The sequence below is a fragment of the Lolium perenne genome, chromosome 7 (genome assembly GCF_019359855.2).
Source record: "Lolium perenne isolate Kyuss_39 chromosome 7, Kyuss_2.0, whole genome shotgun sequence".
NCBI classification, from domain to species: domain Eukaryota; kingdom Viridiplantae; phylum Streptophyta; class Magnoliopsida; order Poales; family Poaceae; genus Lolium; species Lolium perenne.
The window spans coordinates 213,551,989-213,573,832 of record NC_067250.2 but is presented as its reverse complement, the minus strand read 5'-3'; the positions used below and the strand labels follow the sequence as shown (position 1 = coordinate 213,573,832).

General features: G+C 45.2%; 1 protein-coding gene across 1 annotated transcript; it reads left to right on the top strand.

The window, feature by feature from the left end:
* Positions 1-19,383: 19,383 nt before the first annotated feature.
* LOC127312287 (AAA-ATPase At3g28610-like) lies at positions 19,384-20,959 on the top strand. The gene is made up of 2 exons (XM_051342830.2): positions 19,384-19,949; positions 20,033-20,959. Exons 1-2 carry the CDS (start codon positions 19,384-19,386, stop codon positions 20,856-20,858), a joined length of 1,392 nt encoding a protein of 463 aa, XP_051198790.1. The 3' UTR covers positions 20,859-20,959.
* The last annotated feature ends 885 nt before the right edge of the window (positions 20,960-21,844 follow it).

Here is a 21,844-nt window from a genome sequence, read left to right as displayed (position 1 = left end):
CTGCAGAGGAGCCATCGGCGGCTGGCTGGAGGAGCCGGGGACAAATTAGACGGTGACAAATTATTATTTGCTCTTATGTCAGTACATGCCTAGTGAGGCTGTGGATGGCTACAGGTACCCAGTTTTTGGAAAAGCACATCTTTTAAGGAATGGACAACCCCTAGAAGGAGAAGAAGAAGTGTGGTGACCCTGCATACCACTGCATGTTGTAGTATGCCAGTCGTTGATATAACATTCACGAAGTACCATTCCGCAAATATTACATCCCTCAGAGTAGTACAACAGAACATAGCAGATCCATAACTCATTCATTTATTATTACAACTATCATACACATGTCATCTCGGAGCTCCTCTTGGGTCCTAAGAGGAATACTCCTGGGTTCGAGGTGAACCCAACTTAGCTTACAATATAAGAGTCTCATTAAGTTATACATTTATTTCCTCGAGCAGCTAAATACTAAGAGTTCGGGCTGCTCGGTTACTATTACTACTGGATTTCTCTAGGCTTGATCTCCTCCGGAAGCCTCCCCGGGTCCGTAGACGATAAGGTAGTCTACGCCTTCTATACCTCCAGAGAGGTCTGGTTCTTCATAGCCGATGATCTCGGCTCCTTCATTGTTGTCGTAGTCCTCCTCCTGCATTTATCGGACAATCTAAGCATGGGATTTAAGAGTGCTATGAGTACGAGCGTACTCAACAAGTTCATTATAGATAAGAGGTGTTTAATGCTCTAGCTACAATATTAGACCAGAAAGTCTAATACCAATGCAAGTTTTGATAAACATTTCTTCAAGAGATTGCTTTTATTCGAAAGAGCTATGTCCGTCAGCCTTCACCGGTTTACTAGAACTTTATGGAGCTCCTTTCCGGCCGCGTTCGCAGTTCCTTATCCCGGAACAGGGAGTGACAGGTCACAGTTCTTTACACTCTGCAGAGGTGTGTTGCTTTACCCATAAGAGATCTTAACCTTGGTGCCAACCGGGCAGCTTTCCCGTCCACACTTCCTTCGGTGTGAGGCCCGGTATAAGGTCTAGCCAATCATGTTCCTCCGCTACCTCGAGCACCCACCCTTTGTTGCATGCCCCGACCCTGGGTCCTCGCTGGTCCCATTATTCCCACTCACGGGTGGACCCCGACCACGACGATAGTTTGGGATCGAACCAAACTCCTTCGCCGGTAGCTGCAACCCATCATAGACCGCAATACCGTGGGGACTTAAGGCTTCCCCAGCCAACCGCTTGCACTTCGAGCGACAAGTGTCTACGGACCATGCCGTGGGGACTTAAGGCTTCCCCAGCCAACCGCTTGCCCTGACAGATACAAGTGTCTACGGTAAAGCGCATCCGTTGATGAACGAGAGGTGGAAACACTTTTGACTACTCCGTCCCACTCCGGATCTTATGGTTAACACGGGTATTACGGCACAAGAATCACTGGCGACATTTGTTGTTTAATCCTAGATGGATATAAGCCCGTGCAATGGAACCTCCACCATATCAACACAATCCATGGTTCCATTGCCCACCACATAGTCATATTCATAGTTATGAAAGTAGTGGTTTTGATTTTTATGCAATAGTGATAACCATAATACTTTGCAAGTAATTTGATAGAAATACTCAATTGACATGAGCAAGTGATGAACTTGCCTGAACACTGCAAAGTTTTGCAGTTGGATGGTGTGGACTGACCCTTGTCCTCTGGTTCTGAAAAATAGCATCATTGTCCGATAAGGGCAATGGTTAAAGAAGCAATTATGCATGGTTCCAGTTTTAGGGTTTGTCCCCCCCTTCCGATGTCGTTATTATTTCATGTAGGAGGTTATTACTAAGAATAATTTGGAGGTTCTCTATTTAGGGTAAATACAACCTTGAAATATTGTCAAGGTGTTTTTAAAGTCCAATTGCATTAATGGACTTATTTTCATTTTAGAAAATATTATGTGTGATTTAAATCATTATTTAATTCATCAAATTAAGACTTATTCTTAATTATCTTCAAAAATTCTCTTTAATATTTTATTTGGATAGAGAATTTTATGCTGATTTATTTTCATATTTTTAATTATTTTTTTAGAGTCATATTCTATTTTCTAAAATTCTTTGAAATACTCACTTAAATGGTATTTTGGAAAATGCCCAAATTGCCCTCGGGCCCCACCTGTCAGGGTTAACCCGAGTGGGTTGGGCTCAACCCAGTTGGCCTGGTCCGGCCCACTCGGTCGCCCTCACTTCCCCTCTCTCTCTCCCTCACGAACCCTAATCCGTGGCTCTGGCGACGCGCGCGTCGCCGCCCCTTCGCCGAATTTTTCCGGCCGACTCCGGCCATCGCCGCCGGCGATATGGGGTGTGTCTGAACCGCCGTTCTACGGCACTTCAGATCCACCGCGCCGATTTGCTCTTCGTCGCCTCTTCGTGTCGCCCCCAACCCTTCTGCTCGTCTGGCCGTGGAGATCCACGGCGATCTTGTCGCCGCCGACGTTCCTGAAGCCGTGGCGCCGCCGTGGCTTCGCCATCGTGTGCGCGAGCTGCCGCGGCACCGCCATGGCCTGGCTTGGCCTGACACAAACAGGGCTTCCTACCCTTGTGGTGTGCTTGAGATCATGCCTGTGCAATTTATGAACAAAACCATCTGGTTTGTTCATGATGATGTGTATACCTCACTCCAGCTCCTAGAATTTGTGTTGGTGTAGAGGTTTTGCTGCTGGTTGATTTCTTGGCTTGCCCTGCTCCTCCTTGCAAGCTTGATGCTTAGTTAATTTCTGGTGATTTGGGAATAGGTGAGACAGCTCGTCGTTCACCCGTTCTTGGTGTTCTTGAGCTGTTCTTGCTATCCGGTGACTTACCCCGCTGCTATGTCGATGGATGAGCTAGGGTTTACTGTGGAAAAGGGTTTTATATGCCCGGCCCTTGCTTCTCCGGTCGGCGCACCGCTCGGCATGTGTTGGTGACTCCTCTCTGTGCTGTGTGTGTGTGTGCTGCATGCACAAGGCCTGGTAAGCTGCTAGGCTGTGTGTGTGTGCACATGCTTGGTATCTGGCTTGTGTCTTGGCTGAGAGATGGATCAGCTCGGCAGCTTTGATCATATCTCCTCCCTTTTCATTTAGTTTCTAACCTGCCAAGTGGCTATGCCACTTGGCATAACTTGTGTTTGTTGTGTTTATGTGCAGGTTCAAATTGATGATCAAATGAACATGATGATCTTCAAGCTCAAGATTAGATGATATTCACATTGTAGTATTTAGGACAGATTCATACTTGTACTTTTCTTTTGTCTTCTTTTTCTATTTATCCAAATTTGTGTAATGTGTTGTAATAATTCATTTATTTCAATTCTGAATATTGTAATTGACAATGTATAATGTGTGATTATCAATAAAGCTCCCATTTTCCTTAATGAGCTTTACATAATTGTTGTATTACTTATAATCTTGATTATTGATAATTGTTTATGAAATTATCTCAAGTTTGAATTATGTGATAATCATTTGATGTTTGAATTTGAATTTCAAATTCAAATTTGGATTGAATTCAATCATACAACTTAGTTTAGAATTCAATCATGCAACTTAAGTTTGTGATGCAAACTCTCCACTCTCTTCTCAAAACCCTAGTTTAGTTGAATAAGGAACAGGTTTGTCGCACTCTCGAAACCCTAACCCTGTAAGGTGTCGAGAGAGAAACTTGTCCCCCTTCGATGCAGTTTTTGTTTAAAAGCGCGAAATTTCCCCGTAAATTACAATGCAATGCACATCCCTTTCTAAAATCTACCCCTCGATCGTCTCTAAACCTGGGACATTACAGCCTTTCCCCCTTAAAAAAAACTTCGTCCCGAAGTTGTGGTTGTAATACCTGAAGAGTTCGGGGTATGTTTTCCTCGGGTCTTCCTCCTTTTCCCAGGTAGCTTCCCTCTCGGGGTGATGCTTCCATTGTATCTTGCAGTATTTGATCGCTTTATTTCTGAGTTGTTTCCAGCTCTCCTCGAGAATCTTGGCTGGCTTCTCGATGTAAGTCAAGTCTGGTTGTAACTCGAGCTCTTCATGTGATACTGGTTCATCGGGGGTTTTTAGACACTTTCGGAGTTGTGACACATGGAATACATTGTGAACCTGAGATAACCTTCCCGGTAATTTCAATTCAAAGGCTAATCCTCGGTTTTGACTCAAAATCTTGAAAGGTCCTATGTATCTAGGACTGAGCTTTCCTTTTACTCCAAACCTCTGGAGTCCTTTCATCGGGCTTACCTTAAGATATACCATGTCTCCAACTCATGGCTCCCATGTCCTCCTCTTCTGATCGGCATAACTCTTTTGCCGACTTTGGGCTATCTTGAGCCTATCTCTGATAATGTCAATGATTTGTTGTTTTTCCTTGACATAATCATGATTAAACTCCTTGCTTGCTCCAGCTTCATACCAACATATCGGTGATCTACACTTCCTTCCATACAGAGCTTCAAACGGTGCCATCTTGATGCTGCTTTGATAGCTATTATTATATGAAAACTCTGCTAGTGGTAAGTGCTCCTCCCATGATCCTCCGAAGTCTAGGGCACAAGCCCTAAGCATATCCTCTAAGATCTGGTTGGTTCTCTCGGTTTGTCCACCTGTCTGGGGATGGTAAGCGGTACTATAGTCCAACTTGGATCCTAAAGCTTCGTGTAGTTGCTTCCAGAATGCTGATGTGAACACGGATCCTCGATCCGACACTATCTTCTTAGGCACTCCATGCTTACTCACGACCTCTTTGATGTAAAGATCGATGAGTTTCTCTTCTTTATCCTGCTGATTTACCGCTAAGAAGTGGGCGCTCTTCGTCAACCGGTCCACGATTACCCATATCATGTCCTTCTTTTTATTGGTCATGGGTAGTCCGGTGATGAAATCCATCCCTATTTCCTCCCATTTCCACTCTGGAATAGGTAATGGTTGTAACTTTCCTGCCGGACTCTGGTGTTCAGCCTTCACTCTCTGGCAGGTATGGCATTCCGCCACATATTGTGCTATCTCTCTCTTCATGTTATTCCACCAGAATAGTTCCTTTAGATCCATGTACATCTTTGTACTTCCTGGATGTATGGAATATGGTGTTTGATGAGCTTCCCGGAGTATTACTTCCTTAATTTCAGCAATATCCGGAACGCAAATTCTCTTCTGGAACCATAATGATCCAGATTCTCCGCGGTGAAATTCTGATGGTCTTCCTTCATCTATTCTTCTCATCTCCTCAACGATAAATGGATCGTCCAGCTGACCCATCATTATCTCATTCTTCAGGTTGACATTTAACTCATCGGCTACTTGCAACGCCGATAATCCTTCATGAGCTTCCTTCTCCCAAAGTTGTATTTGGGCTTGACTTATTTCCTTCCTCAACTCCGGTGAGATTTCTTGTTCCACTCCGCCGGTACTCTTCCTGCTCAAGGCATCTGCTACAACATTGGCCTTCCCTGGAGTGTAATTGATGGTCAAATCATAATCCTTGATTAGTTCAAGCCATCTTTTCTGCCTCATGTTGAGTTCCTTCTGGGTGAAGAAATATTTGAGACTCTTATGATCTGTATAGAGCTCACACTTGGCTCCATAAAGAAAATGTCTCCAAGTTTTGAGTGCAAATACAACTGCTGCTAGTTCCAAGTCATGTGTTGGATAATTCACTTCATGAGGTCTGAGTTGCCTCGATCCATAAGATATCACTTTCCGATCTTGCATGAGTACGCAACCCAATCCATGTTTGGATGCGTCACAGTACACGGTGTAATCCTTGCCAACTTCCGGAACTGCTAACACCGGTGCCGTGGTGAGTTTCTCCTTCAGAGTTTGAAAACTCTTCTCACACTCCTCTGACCACACGAATGGTGTGTTCTTTCTTAACAGCTTTGTCATTGGTCCTGCTATCTTAGAGAATCCTTCAATGAATCTCCGATAATATCCTGCCATTTCTAGGAATCCTCGGATTTCCTTGACAATCTTGGGTGCTTCCCATTCTAGAACTGCTGCTACCTTACTCGGGTTAACAGCTATTCCATCTTTACTAATAACATGACCAAGGAATTCCACTTGATCTAGCCAAAATTCACACTTGCTAAATTTGGCATAGAGTTGATGTTCCCTTAGTGTTTGCAACACTAACCTCAAATGTTCAGCATGTTCGGCCTTGTTCTTGGAATATATCAAGATATCATCGATGAATACGATGACAAACTTGTCTAGATATGGCATGAAAATCTTATTCATGAGATTCATGAATATTGCTGGGGCATTGGTTAATCCAAAAGGCACTACAAGGTATTCATGATGTCCATACCTTGAGACAAAGGCAGTTTTCGGAACGTCTTCCTTCTTGATCTTTATCTGGTGATAACCGGATCTTAGATCAATCTTGGAAAAGACTCCCGCGCCTCTAACTTGATCAAATAGATCTTGTATTCTTGGAAGTGGATACTTGTTCTTGATTGTGACGTTGTTCAGATTCCTGTAATCTCCGCAAATCCTTCTTCCTCCATCCCTTTTATCCACGAAGATCACAGGTGATCCCCATGGTGAAACACTTTCTTGAATAAATCATTTCTGTTCCAAATCATCCAATTGTTCCTTAAGTTCTTTCAACTCCTTGGGCCCCATCTTGTATGGTGCCTTTGCAATCGGAGCTGTTCCTGGAATTAGGTCGATAGTGAATTCTATCTCCCTATCTGGTGGCATACCAGGTAATTCCGCAGGAAATACATCCTGGAATTCATTTACTACAGGTATATCCTCTAATTTCACCTCCTTCATGCTGTTCAGCTGTAGCTCCACTTCAATCTGTGTATGTTTGTCGCCTTGATAAATCATTCTACTTCCATCGGGGCTTTTCAAAGATACTGTCTTGTTCACACAGTCGATCAATGCTCCATTAGCTTCCAACCAGTTCATACCAAGAATGACATCAATGTCCTTCATCGGTAAAATGAACAGGTCCGCGTCAAACGCGCACTTATTGATCATGATGACTTGTTTTTGTTTGGTATGGGTTACTAGTATCGTTCCCCCCGCAGAAAGTATGGTTATGGGTGTATCTAACTTAGTGCAACTAATCCCATGTTTGATGATGAATTGTTGAGAAATGAATGATGTAGTTGCACCAGTATCGAAAAGTACTTTGCCAGGATGAGTGAGTATCTGGAGCGTACCTATCACCGCCTGATCGGAGTTGACCACCTCCTCCAGACTGGTACAGTTCAGCTTGCCGAAGGGCTTCTTATTCTTCCAGTTCCCTCCGGTGTTTCCTCCTCGACTTCCTCCTCCTCCGGATTGACCTCCTCCAGTGTTTCTCTTGGGGCAGTCCTTCAGCATGTGCCCCTCCTGGCGACAACCAAAGCATATAATCTTTGGCTTCTTACAGTCCTTGGCAAAATGCCCTGTGAATCCACAGCTTCTGCAAACTATTTGATTTGCAGACTGGAATGCTTGGTTCTTCCTACTACCGTAGTAGTTACTGTTGTTGTTGTTGTTGTTGTTGTTGTTGTTGTATCTGGGCTTGAAACTCAGGCTGGTATTAGGCTTGTTACTAACAAACCTCTTAGGCTCAAACTTGGCCTTCTTCCTCTTTTCCTCCTGCAGTTGTTTGAAATCATCTTCCAGAGTGATGGCAGCATCCACCAACTCTTGAAACTCCGTTGCTCTCATCATACGGAGCTGTACCTTGAACTGGGGACTTAACCCCCTCAGAAACCTCTTCTTTTTCTTGTCCTCGGTGTTGACTTCCTCAACAGCGTACCGGGACAGCTTGGAGAATTCCCTGACATAGGTCAGGATGGCCTTGTCCTTCTGCTCGAGACTTTCAAATTCTCGACGCTTCAGCTCCACAATACTTTCAGGGACATTGGATTCCCTGAACTTCCTCGTGAACTCCTCCCAGGTAAATACCTTTCCAGCCGGATAAACGGCTACGATATTGTCCCACCATGATGCGGCAGGTCCACACAGCAGATGAGTAGCATAACGAACCTTCTCTTGGTCGTTACATCCAACGGTATTGAGCTTTCGCTCAGTATCCATAAGCCAATCTTCCGCGTCCATTGGCTCGGGCGCGTATGCGAAAGATATAGGTTTGGTGTTCTGGAAGTCTGCTAAGGTGACTCCCGGATTCTCGGGTCTTTCCACCCCGTTCTGTTGCAGCAATTCTTGGAAGAATTTGTTCTGCTGCTCCAACGTTACACGTTGTCTTTCCTCTACCAGCTGCATGTACTGGACAAAATTCTGCTGCGTCATGGGTGGTGGTGGTGGTGGAAACTGATCTCTGGCTGCTCCCTCAGCCTCTTCCTTTTGTTTTGCTTCGCGCTCCATGCGCTGCGCTTCGGTCTCCTCTCCTAACGCTCCCGACATAACCCCCTAGTTCTGCAACACAAGATGATACTCATAATCACTCCATGCGCAAGTTTTCTGAGCTCAACTTTGTGCACAGAACTAGTCACGCAATGGAAATCAAGAAGCAAATCCAAATCATACAAAACATATACCCTGTATATACATACTTAAGTGGTCTTATTACAATACTCAAGTCGATGTGAGTATGCAAACTCACTTATTAAAGTATATGTACAAATTTATACAAATATTACATACTATAATACACGTGGTACTTGTGTATTATAGCCTCGCCTCCCTTGGTGGACTCTAGTCGATCTTCACTCCCGGTACATCCCAGGCTTCCATCCGGTCGAACGTGTCGTCCTCCTGATAGACCCTGGAACATAAGGTCTCCCCGTCGGCTGGTAATCCGAATCAGATGATGATCCTAGGGAGAAATCAGTGTTCACAAACTGATCGTTAAGTGCATCATAGTCCACCCATCGGGTGTACTCCCCTGTAGCTCCGCCATATGGGTTACCAACACTCATACCCGACTCAACCTGTGTCGGATACCCTCCATCAACTCCTTCATTACTAGGATAACTCTGGTTCTGGGTTGTGGCGTCATCATTCATCTCCCCATCATAATACACAGAAGTACTATGAGTTCCAGTATCAGATCCCCAACGCCAACCCGTGGAATTTTCTATAGGAGTCTCGGAACGCTGATTGTTTCCGGATTCCTCTCCGCCCTCGTATCCCCCATAGGAACTACCCAGATAGTTCCTGTGTAACAGGTGTAGTTTCACGCTCAAGAGGATCAATACTAATGTAGTCACCAGCTGAGTAAACTGGTGTGTGCACCACATTCTCCATAGGTTCTTTCCCTCTAATCTCCTCCTTGGGTTCAGTAAACTCCTCTAGCATCGTATCAATTGCTCCCGTCAGATGATGGTTCAACTGAAAGAGTAATGATATGAAGTTGCGGCTATTATCCATATATTTTGCAGCTGCTATGGGTTTGCGTTTTGCATATTTGTAGTGGTTAAGCATGGGATCTTCTTCCTCCTGATTATGAGGAATATGGGAGAATTCGGAACCCATAAGATCTTTCGTCTTATGTTCCCGAATGTCGGTTATGGCTCTCATAACAGCTATATGGTAGGCTGTGTTGATTGTCCTGGCTTCCCCTGCTGGCATGACTACGCTCATTCCCAGAGATTCGGGAAGTCGCAGTCCTACCCTACACTTGGCCAATACAGTACCATCATAGTACATGTATTTCTTTACTTGGATCTGGGGATCACACCCAAATTCAAGTAACATGGCTCGTAGAATATCTGCAAGTCCTCCTTCGTATTCACTCAGTGTGGAATCCATCACTTTCACGTTTCGTCCGGGACGTGAACTTGCCATGTTGGCTGTAGAAATAGAAAGATTATAAGATTAGAAATAATGCATCATAATAGAGATAATAAAGAATTATCGCACTAAAAGATATGATTGTTGTATTCTCAATTGAATATACACCATATTTTTAGAGAATTCTTTACTAGTCCTATTTGACTCCTAACGTTTGGTCCCATTTACTAGGTTCCAACCTAAGGTCAAAGCTTTGGCTCTGATACCAACTGTGGTGACCCTGCATACCACTGCATGTTGTAGTATGCCAGTCGTTGATATAACATTCACGAAGTACCATTCCGCAAATATTACATCCCTCAGAGTAGTACAACAGAACATAGCAGGTCCATAACTCATTCATTTATTATTACAACTATCATACACATGTCATCTCGGAGCTCCTCTTGGGTCCTAAGAGGAATACTCCTGGGTTCGAGGCGAACCCAACTTAGCTTACAATATAAGAGTCTCATTAAGTTATACATTTATTTCCTCGAGCAGCTAAATACTAAGAGTTCGGGCTGCTCGGTTACTATTACTACTGGATTTCTCTAGGCTTGATCTCCTCCGGAAGCCTCCCCGGGTCCGTAGACGATGAGGTAGTCTACGCCTTCTATACCTCCAGAGAGGTCTGGTTCTTCATAGCCGATGATCTCGGCTCCTTCATTGCTGTCGTAGTCCTCCTCCAGACGATTCAGACAATCTAAGCATGGGATTTAAGAGTGGTATGAGTACGAGCGTACTCAACAAGTTCATTATAGATAAGAGGTGTTTAATGCTCTAGCTACAATATTAGACCAGAAAGTCTAATACCAATGCAAGTTTTGATAAACATTTCTTCAAGAGATTGCTTTTATTCGAAAGAGCTATGTCCGTCAGCCTTCACCGGTTTACTAGAACTTCATGAAGCTCCTTTCCGGCCGCGTCAGCGATTCCTTATCCCGAACAGAGAGTGACAGGTCACGCTTCTTTACACTGCAGAGGTGTGTTGCTTTACCCATAAGAGATCTTAACCTTGGTGCCAACCGGGCAGCTTTCCCGTCCACACTTCCTTCGGTGTGAGGCCCGGTATAAGGTCTAGCCAATCATGTTCCTCCGCTACCTCGAGCACCCACCCTTTGTTGCATGCCCCGACACTGGGTCCTCGCCGGTCCCATTATTCCCACTCACGGGTGGACCCCGACCACGACGACAGTTTGGGATCGAACCAAACTCCTTCGCCGGTAGCTGCAACCCATCATAGACCGCAATACCGTGGGGACTTAAGGCTTCCCCAGCCAACCGCTTGCACTTCGAGCGACAAGTGTCTACGGACCATGCCGTGGGGACTTAAGGCTTCCCCAGCCAACCGCTTGCCCTGACAGATACAAGTGTCTACGGTAAAGCGCATCCGTTGATGAACGAGAGGTGGAAACACTTTTGACTACTCCGTCCCACTCCGGATCTTATGGTTAACACGGGTATTACGGCACAAGAATCACTGGCGATATTTGTTGTTTAATCCTAGATGGATATAAGCCCGTGCAATGGAACCTCCACCATATCAACACAATCCATGGTTCCATTCCCCACCACATAGTCATATTCATAGTTATGAAAGTAGTGGTTTTAATTTTTATGCAATAGTGATAACCATAATACTTTGCAAGTAATTTGATAGAAATACTCAATTGACATGAGCAAGTGATGAACTTGCTTGAACACTGCAAAGTTTTGCAGTTGGATGGTGTGGACTGACCCTTGTCCTCTGGTTCTGAAAAATAGCATCATTGTCCGATAAGGGCAATGGTTAAAGAAGCAATTATGCATGGTTCCAGTTTTAGGGTTTGTCACCCCCTTCCGATGTCGTTATTATTTCATGTAGGAGGTTATTACTAAGAATAATTTGGAGGTTCTCTATTTAGGGTAAATACAACCTTGAAATATTGTCAAGGTGTTTTTAAAGTCCAATTGCATTAATGGACTTATTTTCATTTTAGAAAATATTATGTGTGATTTAAATCATTATTTAATTCATCAAATTAAGACTTATTCTTAATTATCTTCAAAAATTCTCTTTAATATTTTATTTGGATAGAGAATTTTATGCTGATTGATTTTCATATTTTTAATTATTTTTTTAGAGTCATATTCTATTTTCTAAAATTCTTTGAAATACTCACTTAAATGGTATTTTGGAAAATGCCCAAATTGCCCTCGGGCCCCACCTGTCAGGGTTAACCCGAGTGGGTTGGGCTCAACCCAGTTGGCCTGGTCCGGCCCACTCGGTCGCCCTCACTTCCCCTCTCTCTCCCTCACGAACCCTAAACCGTGGCTCTGGCGACGCACGCGTCGTCGCCCCTTCGCCGAATTTTTCCGGCCGACTCCGGCCATCGCCGCCGGCGATATGGGGTGCGTCTGAACCGCCGTTCTACGGTGCTTCAGATCCACCGCACCGATTTGCTCTTCGTCGCCTCTTCGTGTCGCCCCCAACCCTTCTGCTCGTCTGGCCGTGGAGATCCACGGCGATCTTGTCGCCGCCGACGTTCCTGAAGCCGTGGCGCCGCCATGGCTTCGCCATCGTGTGCGCGAGCTGCCGCGGCACCGCCATGGCCTGGCTTGGCCTGGCGCCGCCGTGTTTCGGCGCGTGCCGCCGTGGCCGCCATGGCGCCACCGTTCTGCTCGGCTCCAAGTAAGTGCGCCCCTCTTCTGCTCCTTCTCTGTGCCTGTTCTTCTTCCACTGCTAGCTCTACTGCTGTGCTAAGCTTGCCTGCACAAGAGCTGTTGTGCTCTTCTGCAGCGCCATGGTGCCTGCTCCTGCTGTGCTAAGCTGATGCGCTATGCCTGTGCTGCTGCTGTGTGAAATCCATGCTGATGTGCTGCTTGTGCTGCTTGTGCAATTCTTCTAAAGCCGTGTGCTTGCTTAAACTTGCATTTCTTGCTTGAAACTATCTCTGTGACTCTGTTCTTGATGTGACTACTGCTAGATCCTCAAGTGTATTCAATTCCTTGCTCTGGCTTAATTACTATGTGTAATTCTTGCCATTTTGCAAGAGACAGTGTTGTTTGTGTGATGATTATTGGTTCTGGCTCATGGTAGGCTTGGCCTTGCTTAATTGTTATTCATATACATCAATTCCTTGATGATATGCTTCTGGATACAATCATAAAAGTGGTTTATGTACTTGTTTGTGATTCAATTGTTACTTACTGTGGCTGTTTAATTTATATGATTCCTGTGAGATGCCAGTGATGCCTTAGCATGCCCTGGCATGCTCTAGCAAGCTGTTGATGATCCTGTGTTCATCAGTTACTTGTTAAAAGTTGTGATGCTCCATCTTGTGCCTTACTGGTGCTCAATTTGAGCTGTGTGTGGTTACAGATAAGTGCTGGTGTGTGCTGTTGTTGGCTTAAGCAACTGCTATTGCTTGCAGTGATCCATTGGATCCACTGCAAGGCTCTGGTGTCTTGTTTACTTGTATAAATCATTTATCTGTGTAGCTTAGCAAGATTTATTTGATAAATGAGATGAACTGTTTCTGCAGTTATGATTCTTTAACTGGATTGACTTGAGCTAGAGGAATGCCAACCACTGGTTGGGTACCCTAGCTCATACTGAACCCTATTGGGTGATGATGTGATGTGCTGGGCTTGGTGGTTTCATTGTTTTTGTGGTTGAGGTGGCCTCAACAGCATTTCTTGCTGTTCAGGAAGCTCCCACCCAAGTTGGCTTGATGTGTATGGACAAATGCTTTCTGGTTAAACCATATTTGATTGCCAGATGCTTTTAATGTTGACAAACATGTATAGACACTTGATTGTCTATCTGTCTGATGATTTAGCTGGCTATAGGTTGTCAAGTGAACTTGTGTAGCTGGCTAGGGACTAAATCCTTGTTGGATTTCTCTGATTGTGTCCCTGTGTGGACACAATCAGTGTTCCCTGGATAATTTCCTACTGGCTTTTTCTATGTTTGCTTGTACCAAATGGCTAGATAGCCATATGATGACACAAACAGGGCTTCCTACCCTTGTGGTGTGCTTGAGATCATGCCTGTGCAATTTATGAACAAAACCATCTGGTTTGTTCATGATGATGTATATACCTCACTCCAGCTCCTAGAATTTGTGTTGGTGTAGAGGTTTTGCTGCTGGTTGATTTCTTGGCTTGCCCTGCTCCTCCTTGCAAGCTTGATGCTTAGTTAATTTCTGGTGATTTGGGAATAGGTGAGACAGCTCTGGCTGTTCACCTGTTCTTGGTGTTCTTGAGCTGTTCTTGCTATCTGGTGACTTACCCTGCTGCTGTGTCGATGGATGAGCTAGGGTTTACTGTGGAAAAGGGTTTTATATGCCTGGCCCTTGCTTCTCTGGTCGATAGCACTGCCTGGCATGTGTTGGTGACTCCTCTCTGTGCTGTGTGTGTGTGCTGCATGCACAAGGCCTGGTAAGCTGCTAGGCTGTGTGTGTGTGCACATGCTTGGTATCTGGCTTGTGTCTTGGCTGAGAGATGGATCAGCTCGGCAGCTTTGATCATATGCCACTTGGCATAACTTGTGTTTGTTGTGTTTATGTGCAGGTTCAAATTGATGATCAAATGAACATGATGATCTTCAAGCTCAAGATTAGATGATATTCACATTGTAGTATTTAGGACAGATTCATACTTGTACTTTTCTTTTGTCTTCTTTTTCTATTTATCCAAATTTGTGTAATGTGTTGTAATAATTCATTTATTTCAATTCTGAATATTGTAATTGACAATGTATAATGTGTGATTATCAATAAAGCTCCCATTTTCCTTAATGAGCTTTACATAATTGTTGTATTACTTATAATCTTGATTATTGATAATTGTTTATGAAATTATCTCAAGTTTGAATTATGTGATAATCATTTGATGTTTGAATTTGAATTTCAAATTCAAATTTGGATTGAATTCAATCATACAACTTAGTTTAGAATTCAATCATGCAACTTAAGTTTGTGATGCAAACTCTCCACTCTCTTCTCAAAACCCTAGTTTAGTTGAATAAGGAACAGGTTTGTCGCACTCTCGAAACCCTAACCCTGTAAGGTGTCGAGAGAGAAACTTGTCCCCCTTCGATGCAGTTTTTGTTTAAAAGCGCGAAATTTCCCCGTAAATTACAATGCAATGCACATCCCTTTCTAAAATCTACCCCTCAATCGTCTCTAAACCTGGGACATTACAAGAAGACTTTATTGACTGCACCTACAAAATTGAATGGGACCTTGGACATGTATCCTTTCAAAATGGTTGGACAGACTTTGTTGCTGCTGCTCACATTGGAGTTGGATCAATTGTTTTGATCAAGATATATCCAATGCAGGAGTATATAAGTCTCAACTTTGTTGAGATCATCAACTAGTGGGGGCAATTAGCTAGTTCAGATTATCAAGTAAACTTGTTCTAGTTTAATGTTCTACAGTAAACTTATTAAAATTATCAAGTAGTTTGGATTATCACCTAGTTTAGCTTCAAATTATCAAGTAGTTTGGATTATCACCTAGTTTAGCTTTCAAGTTCTATGTGATGGTTTGTAGGAATTTAAGTGTTTGAATTATCTGTTTCTATTACCAGATGTTTATGTCTGTTGTTTAGTGTTTTTAACTTTGTTTGAATTTGTAACTAAGCACTTGAATTTGGCGGTGGAGGCCGTGTGTGTGCGCTGCTGGGCTGACTGCCTGCGCGGCTGTGCTTTGGTCAGTAGGACTTGTCCGTTTCGGATGACCTGGAAGGCTGGAAGCCGTGGCATCCCCATCTTGTCTCTACTTTGTTTCATGAAAGCTACTGTGCCTATCGTCCACTCTGCTCTGTAGTTTGTACGATTGCAGAGTAATTGTATCCACGGAAATGAGCCAACAACTGGCTGCCGGATTTCGTCCCGTCCGTAGCGCTTCGGAAGTCACTCTGGCATGGCGCTGCTGGATACTTCTGATCAATAGGAATAGGAGGAAAAAAAAGCTTATGATGAGCATCTATTGGATGTTAAACTCAGAAACATCCTTTTCAAAATTTTAAAATGCCGAAGAAACCGAACTTGGGTACATGAGAGTGAGCAGGAGAGGCGGCAGCTAGAACACATCTACGGTTCCGTTCTCCTCGGTGGCGACGCCGTCAGCGCTTGGGGCCTTGGGGAAGGGTGGCACACCGCGGCACCTCACCGGCGGGGAATTTGGGGCATTTGTGAAACTGCCCCAATAGGTATATAGCAATTGGGGCACTTTTTGAAACTGCCCCAATAGGTGTATACCAATTGGGGCACTAGTCAAACTGCCCCAATAGGTGTTACCAATTGGGGCACTTCTCCAAACTGCCCCAATAGGTGTATACCTATTGGGGCACTTGTCCAAACTGCCCCAATAGGTGTATACCAATTGGGGCACTTCTCAAAACTGCCCCAATAGGTGTATACCAATTGGGGCACTTCTCAAAACTGCCCCAATAGGTAGGGCATTAGAGGCATTTTGGCCAAAGTGCCTCTAAAAGAGGGTATTTAGGGGCACTTTGAAAAGTGCCCCAGGGCAAAGTGCCCCTAAATCCCTACCGTGTAGTAGTGATAATTAGTTCTCTGAGGACATCAGACGCGAATGTATCGATGCTAGGTGGGGGCACTTTGATGGTCGCTTTGATATTGCTGGTTGCATTGACTCCACCGCCCCACTCTCGCCCATTTTTCCTGTGGCTCGCAACTCCTTTCTTTGGAAACTACCGGTGGCTAGATGGCGTAGGCAGCCGGCGCTGCAATCTATTGCGACGCGGCGGAGCTAGCGCCCGTAACGAGCGAGTCTTACTTTAAATCCACTCATCATTCAGGTATAGCAGGTCAGATCTCCTAACATTTATGTGCGCACCAATGAAAATAGTTGGCGAGCACCTATAATCCACTTGTCATTCAGGTATAGTAGTGTTTCTGTAGAGGACACCCTCAGGTGCACGATCAAACTCTGAGCTGTGAATTCCTCTCAGGAGATCCGTCGCAGACTAGAGATGGATGTTCGTCGTTCCCCATAATCAAAGTTGTGAATAATTTGGGATGAAACCATAGTTTTGGTTTGGTTTTTATAATTTTTGTTGATGCTACAAAGGTGGTCTCAGGCGATGTAAGGCATGTTAGGGTTCAGCGGTACTTTGAAAAGGAAGCTCGATGAGGAATTCGCTTGGTACAAATCATGGAGGAGAGCTTATGTGCAACCAAACAATTTGAAAGTTCCAACGAAAACTTTGATATTTTTCTTTGGTGGAAAACAAATGCCGAGGAGTACCTGTAAACATGGCCCGGCGATTTTCTTAAATATTTGCAATACCTCTCTCTCTCTCTCTCTCTCTCTCTCTCTCTCTCTCTCTCTCTCTCTCTCTCTCTCTCTCTCTCTCTCTCAGCACCATGTCATCTGAATGAACATTTAGTTGCGGCGGAAGGATACTAAGAAACACACGAACATCGCTAAAACCAAAATCACTTGAAGCTACAGTTTGCAGGAAGGATTGGCTTAGAAAAACTCCAAACAAGGAGGGTATACTATGATTTAATACATTTTGATTTATACACCTGATTTGTGTTGCTTAACATTTGTTTTATGTGTAGGCTCAAGCCCGGTGGCCTGCTGTGAAAATGGTCTTAACTGCTAAAAAAGCATGGTAATAAACTTTTTTTCTTTGCTAGTGCACAATTCAGTGTATGTTTCTATTAATTTGTAGAAACGTACATTGCCACTTGTGTTTCTCCTCTACCTTTGTGCTCTGGGTTTAAAACTTCCACTTTCTAGAATTTTGACTATGTGTGCTCCTTTAATCAGTAGCAGATTTGGTTTGTTCCTCAACAGAATTAATAAACTTTTACTCTGTATTCAAGGTGCTTTTATCTTTCTGTGATGTTCAGGACAATTTAGTGGTAGTTTTAATGTATCTTCTCGTTTTATTTTATCCTGAACAGGGAACATAAGGAGGATCGGTGTTTTTAGAAAATTGGAGATGTCTTCAGGTATGGGCATAACCAGGAAGGACAATGGAGCTTGTTGCTGGAGGCGTGGTGCTCCATTCTTATGCTTTCAATGTCGAAAGGCTGGATGCTGCCTAGTTAATCTTCCGTTCAAATGTTGAATCGTGCTCCATCCTAGAAATGTCAATATCCTGTTACGACATTAGAAAGGTTGTCGAATTATACTATTATTATTTTTTGAAGCAGTGCTAGATTTTATGATGTCCTTTCATGGAATGAAAAAGACTGTCAAGATATCATTTTTGTTTGAGCGTGTGTACTTAATTTGAATGAATGAAAATGTATGGCAGCTAGCAGTGTTGTAAGATGCAAATCTTGTAGCAGCTAGTAGTCTTGTACCTGCAGCTGGTAAATCAGCTGTTAGTGTCTCAGTGATGGAAACAGGCTGCAGCAGGCGCTAATCAGCTCCTGCAGTTCACATGGGTTTTACACGGTTTGGAACTATGGGTTCAAACCAGAACTGGGAGATGGACTGGATTGGTTTGGGCGGAAAACACGTACGGTCTGGTTTTGGGCTGGCTCTAGCTTATTATATTTGGATTAGTTTGGTCTGCTTGGTTAATTTACTTATAGCTAGCTGCATCGGTTTGGCCTGGGCTTTGTCTGGATTCCATAATATTCTCAGCTTGACCCATAATATTCTCAGCTTGGTAATAAAGCAGCCGTATGCATCTTTTTGATGCAGAGGCTGGGGCAAATCCCCCATTTCGAAAAAAAAATAATGTTGCTGCTTGGAGAAGTAACCTGTGATGGGTGATTAGAAGGGTAGTGGCATCCCCAGTTCACCAGAGTTTAAATCCTAGATTTGATATTTTGGTGTCTTATAAAGATGGAATATTCTTCAATGGGGACGTAGGAGTGAGTGTACGTACGTATGTGTGAGCGTCTATGTTTGTACTGTTTCGAAAAAAAAAATGTTGCTGCTTGGATAGCTTGAGGACATGCTGTCGGGAAAATGCAACAGAGACAGGAAGCAGCTAAAACCTGCAACTCAGACCATAACCTCGATAGGAAGAGGATACAACCTGCAACAGAGATCATAACCTCGCCGTCAGTATCGCGGATCACAAAATCCCATACGCCTTTCCCTGAACCAGCGTGGAAAGCCCCATCAAAATCGATCTCGAGTGTTCATGGTACTGGCTTGGTCCGCCTCACATCTTGCCCGGCTGCTTTGCCGCTCTTATCCTTGTCGAAAAATTGTCCCGATATATCCTTGAATCCAGATCCTGATTTGGTAAGAGATTCATCCAGATTCCAAGCTCGCTCACCACTATTCAGATTATTTCGCCAGCAGCATCGACGCCAGACGGCCAGAGCGAGACGGCAGCAGTCAATTTCTCTTCCTTCAACTTTTTTTTTTGTTCGACCAAAAAAGTCATTAAGGCATGGCGAGACGACTTGGAAACGAAGCGGTTGCAGGTGAACAATCCGCAGGTGCGATAGCTCTTTCCCTTTTTGCACCTGCGGCCAGTCGAAGACTTGGAAAGGAAGAAAAAGATCAATCAGTACGATAGCTCTTTCCCTTTTTGCACCCATTCCATTCCTCTCAAACTTTCCATGTAAGTATATATAAATCTCAGCCATATTAACAAAGGCAAGCTAAGATCATCGCATTCGCATCCATCACCGTACCATTATCGTTATCCATGGAGTCGGCCGGAAGCAGAGGAGCGGTGCAGCGATCTGCACCAAGTCAGAGCAGCATGCTGTACCACCTCACCAACTCGGCGTGGCTATACCTGGCGCCGGTGGCGCTCGGGGTACTAAGGTCCTTCTTCAACCAGCACCTCCGGCGGCCGCTGCGGCGGTTCCTCCCAACCCTCGACCCGTTCGTCACCGTTGACGTCGCCGCCAAGCCAGAAGACCACTCCTACTACTACGGCCCCGAGGGCGGCGCCAAGTCGAGCGACGCCTACGGGGAGGTGCTGGCTTACCTGAGCGTGGCGTGCTCGCGGGAGTCCCGGGAGCTCCGCGCAGAGGGCGCCGCCGAGGGCCACGGCCTCGTGCTCAGCCTCCGCGAGGGCCAGGAGGTGGCCGACGAGTTCAAGGGCGTCACCTTGTGGTGGAGGTGCTGCCGCCTCACGTTCCACGAGCGCCACCGGAGGCTCGTCGTCGACGAGTACCTGCCCTACGTTCGCCGCACCGGACAGGAGCTCGCCGCCCGCAACCGTCCCCGCAGGCTCTACTCCAACAAGAAGGAGCTCAACTACCAGTACGTAATCGATTTATCTTGTTTCGTGGGAAAGTTTGCAGCACTGCTTGTTAATGAGCTCAATTTCCATGTTGATCGTTCAGTTCTAGGAGGGACGAGGTATGGAGCTACATCGACTTCGACCACCCGACTACCTTCGAGACTCTGGCCATGGACCCAGCAAAGAAGCAGATGATCATGGACGACCTCGACGACTTCCGAAACAGCAGGGACTACTACCGCCGCATCGGCAAGGCGTGGAAGCGTGGCTACCTCCTCTACGGCCCGCCGGGAACGGGCAAGTCCACCATGATCGCCGCCATGGCCAACTACCTCAACTACGACATCTACGACATCGAGCTCACCTCCCTAGAGACCAACGGCGACCTCCGCAAGCTCTTCGTCGAGACCACGGGCAAGTCCATCATCGTCATCGAGGACATCGACTGCTCCCTCGACCTCACCGGCAGCCGTGCCAGCATGATGCCGCAAAGACACGTCGTCGAGAAGTCACACGACAGGATGGTGACGCTGTCCGGACTGCTCAACTTCCTCGACGGGCTGTGGTCGGCGCACAGCGGCGAGCGGATCATCGTGATCACCACCAACCGACCCGAGATGCTTGACCCGGCCCTGATCCGGCCGGGTAGGATGGACATGCACGTCGAGATGTCCTACTGCAAGTTTGGGGCGTTCATGACGCTCGCCAAGAACTACCTCGGGGTGGACGCGCACCCTCTCTTCTACGATGTCGAGGAGCTGTTGCAGGTGGCGGACATGACGCCGGCCGACGTCGCCGAGTGCCTGATGATGCCCTCCGAGCGTACCGCCCGGCGCAGCGTGGATGCCTGCCTCGCGCGCTTGGTAGACGAGCTCAAGAAGAAGCGCGAGGAGAAGAGAGCGGCCAAGGAGAAAGTTGCACCGGAGTAGGGAAAGAGCGAGGAGAATCAAAGAAAAACGGCGGCGAAGTCACGGCGGACGGAAGACCTCGCTAGTAGTGCGACAACTAGCTTAGCTTGGTAACCAGCGCATTTGGTAAGTTTTGCAAGTGTACAGTTTGAGAAAACATCATTGCAGCTTTGGTACTGCTACTCCCTCCGTTATAAAATACTGTTATTGTGTCATTTTTTATTTTTATCGGTTTTGGTAGCTAGGTCGGTCAACTGAAAATTTCAGCAAGTTTCAATCGATTCTGAAATTGAGATTTAGCAAAATCTCAATGATCCTACTTTTATTTTGTTTGTGCTTCTTTTACTTTGTTTTTTCAGGTGTCTTGTTACTCAGGTGTCTCTTCCACGGCTCAGTTCAGAACTTCCAATAGGTAATTCGGCACCAAACCTCCGTATGTTCGAGGTGCTTGCAGTCAGTCAAGCTGAACTCAGGGCGTCTGCCCGAAGCTCAGGAGAACCATGCCCCCGGCCGTGCACCTCCACCTTAGATATGCTGGCCGACGTCGAAGCTTAGCCGGCAAGGAGTGCGATCAACTGCGTTTCGTGGCGTTGTATAACATATTAACATGACATTGGGCAACAGCTTTCCACCGGCAGAAACTCGTTTCTCACGGTTTTCCCAATACATTTTTTTCAATAAAAGATCCTTTATATTATTTAAAAGGTTAAAGCCTTGCACCGGGTATTTGCATAACTAAGATGCAGCCGCTCAAATCTATCTTCTAAATAAGAAGAAAAAAAATACTCAATACAAGTAGTCCACTGGAAACCGTATTGACACCTAAGGTGGTGAAGGTTCAATCCGGAGATTACCCTGCTACCCATGCCGAAAAAATAAGTGTTTTATAGTTTAATCTTGAAAGCAAAAGACACACTTTTTTTACTTTCCTGCTAATTGTGTTTTGCATGGTTCTCCTTAGTGAAGATTACCTCTCGATGAAGATACCATGCAAATTTTTTAGTTTT